The sequence below is a fragment of the Piliocolobus tephrosceles genome, chromosome 2 (assembly GCF_002776525.5).
Source record: "Piliocolobus tephrosceles isolate RC106 chromosome 2, ASM277652v3, whole genome shotgun sequence".
Classification (NCBI taxonomy): domain Eukaryota; kingdom Metazoa; phylum Chordata; class Mammalia; order Primates; family Cercopithecidae; genus Piliocolobus; species Piliocolobus tephrosceles.
Window position 1 is genome coordinate 116,104,725 of NC_045435.1, and position 15,727 is coordinate 116,120,451.

At 38.8% G+C, this 15,727-nt stretch overlaps 1 protein-coding gene across 3 annotated transcripts in view; it reads left to right on the forward strand.

Moving 5' to 3' along the window:
- Positions 1 to 15,727, forward strand: part of TNIK (TRAF2 and NCK interacting kinase) — a 412,495-nt gene that overhangs the window by 335,852 nt on the left and 60,916 nt on the right. For all 3 annotated transcript variants that reach the window (XM_023213451.2, XM_023213452.2, XM_023213453.2), the window contains 4 exons: positions 100 to 288; positions 9,290 to 9,454; positions 12,316 to 12,555; positions 14,777 to 14,883. In XM_023213451.2, the coding sequence (XP_023069219.1) occupies positions 100 to 288; positions 9,290 to 9,454; positions 12,316 to 12,555; positions 14,777 to 14,883 (701 nt within the window). The remainder of the gene's footprint in view (positions 1 to 99; positions 289 to 9,289; positions 9,455 to 12,315; positions 12,556 to 14,776; positions 14,884 to 15,727) is intronic.

Genomic DNA, 15,727 nt, shown 5'->3' on the forward strand with positions numbered 1-15,727 from the left:
GCATTATTTTGCCTCCATTGCATACTTAACTGGTACTGGCCGATGATTTCTATGTGATAATTTGGCCTTTTCTTTGCTCCTCTTTCCTGATCTGGACAGGAATATAAGCGCAAACAACTGGAAGAACAGAGACAAGCAGAAAGACTGCAGAGGCAGCTAAAGCAAGAAAGAGACTACTTAGTTTCCCTTCAGCATCAGCGGCAGGAGCAGAGGCCTGTGGAGAAGAAGCCACTGTACCATTACAAAGAAGGAATGAGTCCTAGTGAGAAGCCAGCATGGGCCAAGGAGGTAAGTAAGCAAGTGTAGCCTCACCCTGTTGGCCAGGCTTTTGACTCTAATGAGTTTGTCTGATAGAAGTGGAGAGTTAACCCAGTGCTGCAAAGTTGGAAAACAATTCATTGTAAGACACACGCTTGGCTTTTGGAAGAACCATAACATTATTTCTGTAGAGAAATGACAAAATACCTTCCTCCATTTGTGGGGTTTTCTTTTGTTTTTTGGTATATCTTTGTGGTTGCAATGGACTTTTATAGGAAATAACAGAAGATAGAGAAAACCTTTTTCTGATACTCATCCAATTGAATTTGTGGCATGAGGATTTTTAGTGACCTTTTTCTTGAATAATGTGATTAAGGATTTATAGAATTCTAGGAAGAATCAGTTCCTGTCCATGCCTGGACCCTGTTACTGATCATTAACATTGTCGCTAACATAACTTTGTTCACCACGATACTACCAGCAGACGCACAGTTATCCTCAGACTTGTGGTGGTGGTATTCACTTTTAGGATCAGAGGTCATTCGTGTTTCTTCTACCCATACTTCCTTCATTTGCTTAACTACTAGACTAAGAAAGGATTTTCAGGAACTTAGCGCTATGTTGAGCTATTTTAATAAAAACTGCTTGGATGGGAGGGAAAAAAAGGTTGATAGCCAGACAGGTAAAGCAAACAAACAAAATAACTCCAACCAAATCAGCAACCTTTCCTGGGAGTCACTGTGTGAGGTCATGTGCGTAACACGCTGCTTTTCAGTTCAATCATTATTTCTGGCATCTAGTGATTTCCTTTATTTTATGGTGATCGTAGCTAGTCATTTAAAAGGATGTTTTGGGGTTATTTTGTATTTTTACCTAAAATTTTTATATATTGATAGCTCATACTTTTTTCAAGTTATCTAGAATACAATATTACTAGAACCAGATTTCTTACATGAGATCCTATTTTTCTGAAAATAATTCTTTGTATTTGTCTAACCTGTCTGACATATGTACAGAAAACGTTTGATATAATGTTGTCTTAATGTTAATGATAGTGGTTTATGGGAGGAGAAAGTAAAAAAAAAGGATTTTTAAAAACTTTTTTGTACTTTTACTTATTGTTTAAATCCTTTATAGTGATCATGTATTTTTTTGTGAAAAAAACTTTTTTCTTTTAAAACTTTAAGTGTGTGGAAAAAATTTTGATTTGTGATGAAGAATTTTTTATCACTTTCCCTTATATCTGTAAACATGATCTATATTTACATAGCTATGTCTGTAACATCTGCTTCTTTCTCTTAGATCCGTAATTCAATTTTGTGATCCTACTGCCGGGTACAGCATCGACCCCTTAATAATCCACCTGTTCTTCCAGCTAAGCAAAATCAGTATGCTGCTAAGCAGCACCTGACATGCTTCTTGGCTGGCAGAGATGCACCGCCTTCCTCTACTGCTAAACCATTTTCTAGCCATGCCAAGTAGAAATCCTCAGCTAAGCCAGACCCACAGTTCCTGAACATGGCAGGTGTTCAGACAACTGAAAAACTAGCCTCTACAAAGCTAATGGCAGTAGCACCTGCAGGAATTAATGATTCCAGATCAAGACTCCTGTTGGAGCATCACCCATGGAAGAAAGATGGACCAGCTTGCCCTATTAGACTTGGTTTAGAAGATCAACTGAAGCCTCAGGAAGCCTTGAGGACAATAGTGAGATCTGCAAGGCAATCTCACTCCCAAGGATGTAGCCCAACTCAAGAGTTAGGATCTAAGGTCATTTGTATGTCTTCTCCCAACATCTCCAAAGTGACAAGCCCTGAGTTGTCCATTACTGCAATTCAGGAGGGCCTTAGAGATTAATGTAGAGCTTGGGGAAGGAAGAGCATGAACTCATACATCTTTACAAGTGCTTCTACTCTTGTAAGAAATGCTGCATCACTAAGCGACCTATCCTTGATGCATGACCAGTTGGCTTTCAGTGTTCCCAGCCCCAAGCATGAGTTTAGGAGAGGGACACCTACAGATTCCATTGGAAAAGATCATGATTTTGTGCAACACATTCCAGAATTTCTTCTTTGCCCTAGACAGCTTCCTCATGCACAAATGTACCAGAAGACGGGGAAAAGCATGGAGCAGTTTTCACTTCCTTCATTCAGCCTCTACCCAGCACCTTGTGATTTGAACTTGTCTACTTTGACTTCATTGTTTTCCAGTTGCTATTTGTCCTCATCACTAAATTTACTGGCCTGTCCTCTCTATTCAGAACTAGTTCATAGCTCCCAAGCTTTCAGGAGACATGGGATTCCTGGGGGCAGATCTTTGCAGATGTCATCAAGGCACTTTTCTAGACCTCTTAATTCCCTCATGCTTCCTGGTCAGGCTCCTAGCAGTAAAAGAAACACAGCATTTGAGCATGCAAACAACATGCCTGAGTCATCAAGCACTCCTGATGTGAGGTTTCCCAGTCACCATAAGTCTGGGCCATCTCTGGTGGGTGACATCTTCCAAGGTCCCTGGCTTCCTGGCATGTGGTGTGCTTCCTTTGGGCTTCATGCATTTCCAGAGATATATGGGAACATTCTTTGGGGATTTCATATTTAGTCCTCTACTCCTGGGTGTGGTTAACTTAATCCAGCTTCCAACTAACCATTGTCTGTTCATGAAACAGTTCCCAAGTCTTAGAGTGGGTGATCATATTTTAGAGGAAAGATGAAACATTTAGTTGATAGAAGGAGAGTGACAGTGCTAAATTTAGGACTGGAGCAATCGATGTACAAATAAGAACAAATAATTGTCTGCCTTGGTTTGAGTCATCATTTTTAACACCCACTTCTTAAAATAGGAATAAAAATGAGTGTGAGGATCTTTATATTCTTGATCTTTTAATGCTTCTCATCAGCAATGTATGAACTTTTTATGTAAAGCATTATTTACAGATGTCTTTTTTCATATTAGGGAGGCAGGGGCTCAAAGTGACCAAGTAGTAATACACGTTTCAAACCTTTAGCCATGAACATAGCTTATCAGTATCTGAACTATCAAGTTATAAGAAAACCTGGGTTAAACCCTCTGGAGGTAAAATAAAAGGATGCCATTTCTTTTTTTCAAATGCACCCTCTGTGCCCATGCCACCGTCTCCTGTTGTGTAAGGTCTGGACTATTTTGCCCCGTGTGCCACTGAAGGTATCACCTAGCTGTCTTCCACCTATTGCAACCTCTTCTGTAATCTGTTCCAGCATTTGTTTTCTAACTCAGCTCTATGCCTTCTCATCAGGTTTTTTTTTTTTTTCTTCTGCTTTGCTTACTTTTCCATCTGCTTCCCCTCTCCCTCATTCCAAATCAGTAGTCCTTCATCAGCAATGTAATGCTCTTATACTGCTTTGTTCTCTGTGTTCTTGTTTCTTCATTCTGTAAAACACAATTGATCATTGTATTTCTCAGTACCTTTCTGATTAATATGTTGGATATTGTAGAGCAAATGAAAATGCTCAATCATTTGCAAATCCTGTTGAGCTCTTCCCTCACTCCTTTTACTGAGTATTCTTTCTGTCCTGGATGTCACATTGGCCTTGATTTTCAGATTTTAGCCAGAAAAGAATGTCTCTGCATTAAAAAGACAGCTTGGAGCCGGGCACAGTGGCTCACATCTATAATCCCAGCACTTTGGGAGGCAAAAGCAGGAGGATCTCTGGAACCCAGGAGTAGTTAGAGCAACACAGTGAAACCTTGTCTCCACAAATAATAATAAAAATTAGCTGGGCATGGTGGTGCATGCCTGTGGTCCCAGCTATACCAAAGGCTGAGGGTGGGACTTGAGCCTGGGAGGTTGAGACTGCAGTGAGTCATGATTGCACCACTGCACTCCAGTCTGGGCAACAGAGTGAGACGCTGTTTCAAATAAATACAAAAATAAATAGACAGGTTGGGGGCATTCTCACTGCTTTCAAATTATCTGCCATTTCTGAGTTGGGATGGAAGTCAGGTATGTACTGTGAAAATGTCAGTACGATGTTCTGTTGAACATCAGCAGAATTTGAAGGTCTTCTTCCTCACTTTTTGGATGATGGAGATTCGTTTTTCTTTCTTCTGCTCCTTAAATGGCATGGGATTTTCTGGGCCTGGCAGTAACTGTGGGAGCTCCCCTTCCCTTTCCGTCCCACATACTTAAAAAAAAAAAAAATTGTACCAAAGCTCAGCAGTGAAAGAATGCTTTGTTAACATGAGTATTGCATGAGATTATATTTTAATTTTTTTAACATTCCATCACGTTCTCTTTCTGTGATATATGCCCATCACTGGAGTGTTTGTTTGTTTGCAAACAACAATCTGCTAAGAGCCAAAATATCTGTTTATTTCCATTAGCTCACTGGACTTTGAAATCACTGTATATAAAAACTCCTTCTCCATCCAGATTTCTCGGCTCTACACCAAAGTGTTTTTTTTTTTTTTCTTTTATATGAGTTAGTTTATATATAAAGTTCTGAAACAACCACTTTGAGAGTTTGTATCTTTCCTCCATTTCTGCGTATCTCACTTATGATTAAATATAGGAGAGACCTGGAAGGAAATAGTACGGAGTCTGAGTTCAACTTCTTCCACTTCCTGGCTGCCTGACCTAGGGTGTGCCTCCTGCTTTCCTGAGATGCAGCTTCCTCATCTGCACATCTGCCTCACAATTGGGAAGCTCACGGGCAATAATGAATGTGCACGTGCCATTTAAAGTTACATACGACACAAATACAAATGAAATACGGTATTCAACGTATTCCTATTTTGTTTCCAAGACCGTTGCAGCTCACAAGGAACAAAATGTTTTGTCTCTTGTTTTGGTCTGGATTTCATATGACCAATTCACTTGCATCTCCTATCTCTTCACCCACCTCTCCCAGGTGATAGATAAGCACTTCTTTATTTCCTATATCAACTTTCTAAGATTTTGCTTCATTACTTTTGAGTTATGTGCTCCATTCACAATGAGATCTATGCTTTTATCTGGAATATTGGTAAGAAGTTGACCTGGGAAAAGAGTTCAGGCCCTTAGAGTCAGACAAGATTGCATCTTAAACATTCCTTATGAATGAGGGTCTCTGCTGTGCTCAGAGGTGACCCAGAGCAGGGGTGTCATCAAACTTGCTCAGTAACCATCTGCCCATGTGGTTTTGCCCAACTATATAACTCAACTCTTTATGTGACTAGTGAGTGCAGGGTCAAAGTATCTAAGGAGCACTTAAAAGTTACTCACTGGCTTCTTTCTCTTTCTCCAGCATTGCCAATAAACACAAAAACCAAAGTGTTTTGTCCAGTTGGGGGAAAAAAGAATTTCCATATGACTGTGTTGAACTCACCATGTACTAATTCTTCAGTAAAGCCTTCTGAGACCTTCCTAAAGCCTGTGGACTCTACATATTATGAAATATTATTAGAATGCACCCATATAACATAGTAAATATATATTTGCTGTCAACAGTTTTAAAATTACTTCTATACATTTGTTTTGATATTCTCAGTAGATGTCATTCATTATTGTAAAGTGAGACACTGTAACCTACAAATTGTTTTAAAATATAAAAAGCAATCGATAGTGTTTCTCTTTATTTATAACGTTTTAAAAAATTTATTTTGAAATTGTTTTGGAACTCCTGTAATTAACAAATTTATTTTTAAGTTGTCTATATTTGCACAGCCTTTATATATACCAGAGGCCATAGACATTACTCCTGTGCTATGCAGTGGACAACACAGACCTGTCTGGAGCAGAATTTTATTTCTGAGACCCCAGTTATTTTTTTCGCTATATATCATGCTACAGTAAATAATATAGCATTTTTGCAGAGGTGATCCAAACTTCTCCAAAGTTATTTTAGTTTTCATGTTGAAATGATTTTTTAATAAGAAAAAAATACTTTTATAGTGAAGTTGATCAGTCTGTGCTAATCTTCTCTGTATTTCTGATAATTCCTTCTACTATGAAATCATTTATAACAGCTATCTTTTGCTGTTATAGTCTAGCACCTTGACACTCTATACCTGATGGTACTGGAACACATTCTTAGTGGTGCTCCTGGCATCTTATGTCTTCTTGGAAGCAGGCAGTTGGAGCAGAAACTTGGCTCCTAGACTTTTTTGAACATCCTCAGGCATCGAAATATATCTTGTTGTTCCCAATTTTTAATCACTTGTATCCTTCTTCTAGATGCGAGAGGGGTTGGAGGAAGACTTTCTTTTTTTTTTTTTTTTTTTTTTTTTGTCTCACATATTTATCTCCTGTTCAATTAGTAGACATAAGTTGTGATAAACCAGGGGACAGGCCTTTGTCTAGTATGAAAATAATGAAAAGGGCCTGCCTAGATACCCTATCCAGCTTTCTCTATGTCCATCTGAAGGTGTTATTAGGAGAAGTACCACTTCCAATGTTTGATTTGATCCTGTGCTCCAATTCTTAAGGTGATCCTGCAGTGTAAAGACACTTGGGCAGCATTATCTTCCTAAAGACTTTAGGACTAGGTTTTCTTGAGACAGAATACATAATGAGATGCCTCATGATTACACCCTTTTCTTAGATTTTCAATTTTCTTTGGACAAACTTCAACCCAGGAAATTTCAGTACATGGGAGCCTTCCTGAAATAATTTTCAAAGTGTAACAATTACTTATGCCATATGTTTTTAGAATGGTACAGACTAAAATATACTAATGATAGAATTTAGTATGTAAGCTGATAAAGCATAAGAAATTTTTACTAGAAGTACATTAGCAACATCTATACATGACTAATCAAATCCATTAATTGCCTATGAAAACCAGTACCCTAGTTTCTACCCTGTTCATTTCTAATGATAGCTTTAGAGCCCCATGTGGCCTGTGATCCTATTAGCAGCAGGGATGCTTAGACTGGGGCCTTGTTGCTGACACTTCCCAAAAGAATTCTTTATCTCAAAAATGGTTTCTTTGCTCAAGATAGAGTTTTTGGGGACACACTTTTCTACTATTGTTTTTAATGTTCTGTCCCTTAATGTATATTTAAAGCTATCGGTGTATTTTATAGCCAAAAATAATAATTACAAGTATTCCTCACTCTGAATAGATTTGGTTCCTGAATTTTGGGTGACAAGTGGTTTGGACAGTGGGAATTCAGACACTGAAGGATGCTTATGTACGACTTACCTATTAATGATCTACCCTGAAAATAAGAAAATGGATAATATTTGACCAATTCCGGTGGTCTAGAAATACTAACCTTCTTTCAAAGAGTCTGGCATTTGGAAAAGTGATAAACTGCATGCCTTGATCTCAGTTTATCTATTGCTGTCTTTGTGGGACTTTTTCTTCTTTGTGGTCTTATCTCAAAGCTGGCTTTGTTCTTTTGCTCAATGGAATAGCCAAATAATTATTGCTGATGTAATACTTTGCACACATGCACACACAAAGTATAAATGTTCTGGTTTATATTCCTGGCTTTTTGCAGCAAATTTTACTTGGTGTGTGGTAAGCTTCTGGGACTTGGGATTTCAAAACCAAAGTCAATTGTATGTACCCTGAACAGCCATGGTGGGGGAAGAGATGTTCAAATTACTCCTCAGTAGAGGCAAGAGGGCTGTTTTTCATTCTGCAGCTTATCTTATTGTGTTAAAATATGTGAGGTTAATATGAGTTTAAAAACAGACTTACTTCGTATATTTGATTGAGTATGCCTCTAGAAAGATTCAAAATGGGATAGGGAATACGGGGAGAAATCGCTCTTTCAAGTTTTTCTTTCAAATCAGGCAGTAAAATGAATAAAGACTTTTAGCTGCTACATAAAAAATATGCACACAGACATGAATATTGAACACCTGCATGCGGGTTCTTAAAATGCTCAGTGAGTCAGCAGAAGAGAATTAAGGGCTCACTGTAAAGGCCATCAGTGTGGGGAGAATGGTTGCATTGTCCTGGTGGCTTTGGGAAGCACAACAATCAAACTGGTCCTGAAGAAGTAAAGGACAGGACACAGTAGATCTGGAAGAAAAGTCATAGACTTCTTTAAGTTGTCTAAGATCTTAAGCCATATCTTCGAGTGTGCACCTTGTTTATCTAAGTTTCTCTTTAAAATTTGCCCTCCAAGGCAGTCTTTCTGCTGTAAATATGTACTAAAGGTAATGATGACCTGTTTAAAAAGGGCATTCGCTGGCTCTGTGAGCATTTCCCATGAAGCACTTGGGATCTGTTATCTGCTTTGGGCTGAAAGAGACTCTGGAAGAAAGGGAATGATAAGGAAATGAAATAGCCTGAGAGAAGACAGGGTTAGAGGGGAAGAGAAAAGGAGGAGAAGCAAGAATGAACACCACATGTGTAGAAACAGGGAGGAAGAAAGGGGAGAGCAAGACAGTGGAGTCCAAGCTGGGCATGAAAGAATGAGACGGGGCAGTGTATTTGAGGAAGCAGGAAAGACAACTGGAAAGAAAGACCTCTAAAGAGAGAAAAAGAAAGTGACACAGGAAGTCTGTTTGAAACAGGCCACACTCATTAAGCAGGCAGCCTGGAACACCCACTTGCCTATCAGTAGGACAGCGAAGAAATGGAGGGTGCATGCACTCAGCTTCATCCTCTTGTTCCTCCTCTCATGTTCCATGAGGCAACCCAAAGCAATTTTCTATGTTCCCCAAGTCATCTAAATGCATGCTGCCATTCCCTTTGATTGTCTAGAGTGCAGACTGTCTTCCTCACTGACCCCATGGCATTGTGACCAATCAGTAAGATAATATCACAATCAATACAAGATAAACTCTTAGCGGGTCTCGAATTCCCTGCTAACTGAATAACACAAGATAATGAGTAATGGAAGAGTGATGGCTTGGGTGTTCTATGTTGTTGTTGCTGTTGCTAGTGTTTGCTCTTTGCAAATTCTTGATGCAGCACAGAAATAGAGTTTTGGCTTCTGAAAATCATTTAATCAGAGGATTCAAATGGCTGTGCAGGTGACTACAGAAAATCCTTACTAGAAGGTGAATCTACTTCTATATGTTGAGGCTGTCTTCTTTTTTTTTTTTGGCTTGTAGGTAGAAGAACGGTCAAGGCTCAACCGGCAAAGTTCCCCTGCCATGCCTCACAAGGTTGCCAACAGGATATCTGACCCCAACCTGCCCCCAAGGTCGGAGTCCTTCAGCATTAGTGGAGTTCAGCCTGCTCGAACGCCCCCCATGCTCAGACCAGTCGATCCCCAGGTACAGTCTTGCCTCCATTCCATCAGGCATTCCTATAAGGTGCACAAGAAAACCTATTAAAAGCCTAGGGAATTGTAACATGGATTCAGGCATAGCGTCAAATTATTATCCTTAATATAGAATTTATAGTAATATAGGTGGCCCCACTGATTTTGAAGAGTAGAAGAAAAGGTGAGAAAGAAAAAAGCATCACCCTTAAACTCGAGTCAACCACAAACTCACTTCTGTGTAAACTGGCCTCTCTGGAGACCCACAGAAGTTTCTGCAAGGTGAGAACAAGCTTTCTTTTAGTTACAATTACCAAAACTAGAATTCATAGAAACCTTTGAAGCGTGTGTATGTGTATACATTATATATTTTTTGTTTTCTTGGGACTTTGGCATGAGCCTGAAACTGAAAAAATTAAATAGACTTGGTTAAGTAAAATTACATCTTCTAAGGCAGTGGTTCTCAAAGTGTAATCACTGGACCAGTAGCGTCAGCCATCACCCAGGGACTTGATAGAAATGCAGATTATGAGGCCCACTTCAGACCAGCTGATCAGCAACTCTAGGGGTGGCAGAGGCCTGGCAGTCTGTAATTTCACAAGCCCTCTAAGTGATTCTAATGTACTTCAGAGTTTGAGAACAATTATTTAAAACTATAGGGTAAAGAAAAAAGATTACTTTTAGGAAAGGAGGGAGTTTCTGAAAGTTGTGTGTGTTTTTTGTTTGTTTGTTTGTTTTGTTTTGTTTTTTTTTTTTTTAGACTGAGTCTTGCTCTGTCTCCCAGGCTGGAGTGCAGTGGCCCAATCTCAGCTCACTGCAACCTCCGCCTCCCAGGTTCAAGTGATTCTTCTGCCTGAGCCTCCCAAGTCGCTGGGACCACAGGCGTCCGCCACCACGCCTGGCTAATTTTTGTAGTTTTAGTAGAGACGGGGTTGAACTCCTGACCTTGTGATCTGCCCGCCTCGGCCTCCCAAAGTGCTGGGATTACAGGCATGGGGTGAGCCACTGCGCCCAACCAGTTTCTGGAAGTTCTACGGGACTTTTACATATGCTAAAAATGAAATATGAAGTGAAACAGATTAAGAAGATAATGTAGTTTCTTCTGCCAAATGTCTTAAATTTCTTCCAGGCATCCACCTGTGTTAAGACTTCCACGAAAAATGTAAGGTCACCTTTGAAATATGTAATGCTGTTTCAACTGGAGTTTAAAAGAGTCGTGATAAAATCAAGTATTCTTTAAGTTTGCCTTTAGTAAAGTCCAAGATTTTTCAGCGCCAGTCAGCTTGGCCTATCTTCCTCTTGGCTGTTTTTAATTTGTATGTAATTCCTTCATGCCTAACCCTCAAAAAGATACATTTTTTTTAAACAGGAATTTCTATTTTAATGTACAAATATCCTCTTTTAAAACTCCTAACTTTGACCTTGGAAGGTACTTTGGCCTTTAAAGGGGAGAAGAGAGAGAAAATGTACTTTATGAGAACAACCAGAGAGTGAACATGTAGCTATTTTGTGACAGTTGATTCACTTACGCATTCTTCAGGCGCTTCAGTTCGGGGGTTGTGTGGTGTGTTTTTTTTATTTTTTATTTTTCTGGCTCTTTTAAAGGGGGTTTATGTTTTATACTAGATATTTTTTTAAAGGGGCTTTGTTGTAATATTATTATTTAATATATTTAATGATATTTAACATTCATATATATCCGGTAGATTCTATTCTGGTCGAAGCTTAATGTTCAGCTAAACTAGGCTTTGAGGATTTCCTCTGAGCTGTCATTAATAACATTCTAGCACTTAAATTTCAAACCGAAGAGGAGTTGACAGATCCTTGCACAAAATAGATACTACACTAATGTTTGTTGAATTAACAGTTTAATTTAGAAGGCACTCTAGATGTTTTCTCAACCAGGATTTATGGGACACCTTCCCCAAGCCAGGCACAGAGCTAGCCTAGGGGATATGATGCCGAGCGTGACAGACATAGCTCCTGTCTCCAGGGAGCTCACCTTCATGAATAGGAGACACACTTAAATAAGCACTAACTATGAGGTGTGAGCAGTGCTATGGCAAAGTGGTGCCCTGCACTCTGGATTTTAATGATTTGTCTTTAAGAGCCACAGTTTCGCTGAAAGACTGCCTGTCTTCCCTGCGTGAACAGTATCACCACGTGCCCAGTTGGGCCAGTTGAGATACTTAACTCAAAAAGTTACATCCTGGTGTCAAGAGATAGTATGACAGCATAGATGGTAAGAGTCAGCACAGCAGAAAGTAGACTATCGTAGAGGTTAGGTTTATGGGCTATGGGTGTAGAATGCCTGGGTTCCAGTCCATGCTCCAGCAGGTGTTATCTGTGCAATCTAGGGTATTGCTTAACCTCTCTACACCTTACATTGCTCGGGTGTAAAATGAGGGAAATGATTGTATCCACCTCAGGATGGACTCAGTGAGTTTGTAACAAGTAAGATATTTAGAGCAGTTTTTGTTTTACAGAGCAATACTCTCTTAACGTAAAAGTTAGGGGTTTTAAAGGAGGAAGTTCATAATATTAGCAGAGAAGTGCTTATAAAATATATTGCATTGCTGGTCAGTTAATATTCACTAAATATACAGTAGTTATTGTTATTTCTTCACTTATTCCACTGACTTAACATTCCCAAGTAAATCATTTAACTTTGTGCCAGCCCTACGTATCGTTCCAATGGAAAATTTTGAAGAGCTGCTAAAAAACATGCTATATATAGTTGTGATAGACTCTCTATAGTCCAATTTTTGTGCCCTTGAACTTTTTTTTTTTTTTTTTTTCCTTCAGCTGACTGAGGTACTGGCTGATCTGCCTTTTCTTCTAATCGTGCTGTTTTCATGTTGTTTTGATGCTTAGATCCCACATCTGGTAGCTGTAAAATCCCAGGGACCTGCCTTGACCGCCTCCCAGTCAGTGCACGAGCAGCCCACAAAGGGCCTCTCTGGGTTTCAGGAGGCTCTGAACGTGACCTCTCACCGTGTGGAGATGCCACGCCAGAACTCAGATCCCACCTCTGAAAACCCTCCTCTCCCCACTCGCATTGAAAAGTTTGACCGAAGCTCTTGGTTACGACAGGAAGAAGACATTCCACCAAAGGTATTATTTACTGGGGTGTTTTGTTTAATCACGAGCATCACTGATGGCTATTATTACCACTATTCCAGACCTTTCGTAGTAGTGGAGAATGTGATCATGCCAAAGCACTTTCCCTTCTCGTGTTTGTTTTGGTCCCTCTTCATTCCCTGGCTACGACTTGGATTGCCATTTACCATGTCTGACCTTTATTTCCCCCACAAGAAAACTGAAGTGAGGTAGATTGAAGCACAGATCCTACATCCAAAGTTAGAACTCTCAACCCCAAGTATTTCAAACTGTTATTTTGCTGTCCATATTAACAAATGAAGTAATGGATATTTCATTGATGACTGAATCTACATCAAGACAATTGAAAACTTCCAGATAAAAAGTAGAAAATTCATGTATTCCTATTTTTAACAACACAAAAGTGAAGCCAGATTTCAGGGGTTCAGAAGATAGTATTGTTCTTAGGATATTTTAGTTGGCCCCATTTTAAGGAAAGCTCTTTCTAGGCCAAGTCGTAATTTATTTCCATCTTTAATTAACTACTGAGGAAAAACTTTAGGGCAAAATGACCAGCCATTCCACTGGACAGAACAGCCCCAAGTTTGGGTTCTTTGTTTTCCTATACCAAGTCATTACTCATTCCAAGAAATGTTCTAGAATGTGGCTGTCTGCATGTAGCTACAAACAACCTGGAAGTATTTCAAAATACTAGAGACATTTTTTGCATCAGATTTTTCCTGATTCAGGAATCCCCCTTTCCTGAGCTTAGCATAGAGGCTGTGACAAGTGGAATGTTCCACAATTTGCAGAAAATGCCACTGTTAATTCCAGAAGAAAAAGAAACTTTTACTGAATGATTTACAAATACATTTCCTCATCTTCCTCTTAAAAGGATATTATAACAAGAGTCCCATTATTTTTAAGATAAAAATAGCCGATAATTTTTTGAGATTCTTTGTGGTAGCAGAAATGTCATCAGAAAAAAAAAAAAAAAAAAAAGGTAAATAGGGAGCAAAAGGCAGTATAAAAAAATAAGGTAGGCAAAGGAGCAGATACAATAGATGGAAAAGCGGAAAATTGAATTTATTGGTTCCACTCTAAAAATATGCAGGCACCCATGCATGAAGCTGGAAGAAAATTTTAGATTAATTCAAAAACTTAGGTTTTAAGAAGTTGTTAGGCTCTTTTGTCTCTACAACTATTTATATTTACGGTAAGGAAAAGAAAAAATAGTAATAGTAATATTTAATTTGAACAAGTGGTAGCACTGATTTGGTCATTCTGCTTTACTGCACTGACTCATCTTTATGTTAAAATGAATAAAAATTAAATTTTCAAAACAAAGGATGACACTTTACACTGAAAGTAATTTTCTATACTAGCATTCATATGATTCTTTTAAATAATGAACTCCTTTAGTAGACATAAAATATTTAATTTCATTTTTAAATGTCTGTTTTATAAATTGGGACATACTTCAATTCTACCTTAGGTTTCTGCCAGATAAGATAATACATTTTCCTCCAGTCTTACTGGTACTTACACATCCTTTTTGAAGATCCTTCCAGTATTTTCAGTATTAATTCTCCTTTGTATTATGTTCTATTATGTTCACTCATTGACCAAAACACAGTGCTTTTGGTTTTTGGTTTTAGTACGTAATTGCAAATCAAGTAGAAAGTAGAAACATTCAGGATCTATTGTGGTAGGTTCTCTCTGAGCTCACCAACATATGACTTATGTCCTAAGCTCTATCCTGATATTCTAGTTTCTCACCAGATTTCATTATTTCCTTATCTGTTTATTGTGATGAAAGCTAAAAATGGAACTTGCTTCATCTGGGTGGCTCTCAGCTAATGCAACTTCCAATGAGTTAATGATACCCTAAAGAGATTCCTGGTATTTACCACTTTTGCCCAACCAAGAGAGGTCAGTTATTTTTAGCTCAGTGTATCAAAATTATTAGCTTTACCTGTCTTTAAATTTGTTTTTAAGATTGAGGATGACCCTCTTTAATGGTTCCCGAATTTGCTCATTGTTTTTTGCCAGTAGACCTTTGTTTGATTTTGTTTAGGGAGTTTAATATTTCTTTGAGGAATGAATGAAAGATAGTTCTTCACTGTTTCAGATAGTTTCTGTGGCTTGTGGCAAATCATTGGAAAGAAGGATTTTCTGACAATAGGCTATGGAAGCTACTTTATGGAAAATATTTCTGAATTCTGGTTTCTTCCAGGTGCCTCAAAGAACAACTTCTATATCCCCAGCATTAGCCAGAAAGAATTCTCCTGGGAATGGTAGTGCTCTGGGACCCAGACTAGGATCTCAACCCATCAGAGCAAGGTAAGGAAGGAAGGTGGTTAAGGTAAAAGAAAAAACTCCTACCCACCATTGTCATTATTGCTTTCCTAGAAATGCCTGTGTTCTTTTTTCACTTCAGAGGCATGTTACTTTCCATGTGCACTATAAATGTTGATGGTCCAGAACACATGCCTTTTATTTCTTCAGTAGCTTTTCAGAGAAATCAGTATTCAGTGGGGGGCTCATGAATTAATGGGGCAACCCAGAAACCAATCAGATGTACCTTAGCTGACAGTTTTTAAAATCTGAGAGTAAAATTGCAAATTATCAATCTGGTTGCAATGCCCTAAACCATTACTTCCGAGACCACTTTATAGAGTCAGCAGAACAAAATGACCTGTTATGGCCTGTTTCGAGGTGATTTTTAGCATCAGTTCAAGAAACCTGCCCTGGAAACCATTGAGACATTACAAAGCAATTACCACGGAAATAGTGGTAATTCTATAACTTGGCAGTTATAGAAGAACTAGCTCTTATGAGGAAGTTGCCTCTTTGGCATTACGAATGTCACTGAAATACAGTTATGCTTCCACTCTTGCTGTGTTCTCCTTCGAGAATTTCCTATCAATAACGTACATTCCTATAGTCAGGAAGTTGCATCCACTTCCACTGGTTGGTATAGAGGTCTCAAGAAGCTGGAAAGTAAATCGTATCTTTACAGTGTCTGAACAGATTTTTTGTGGTAACAGATGCTGTTTGCTGTTATAGTTCATCAAGCTTCCCTCAGATTTTTCATGATGAATACATCACTTTTTAGGATCAACTGAAATAGCAAATGGCCTCTGCTGAGGCTATAAAAAGGATGTGATTGGGCAGGCTGTTTTCT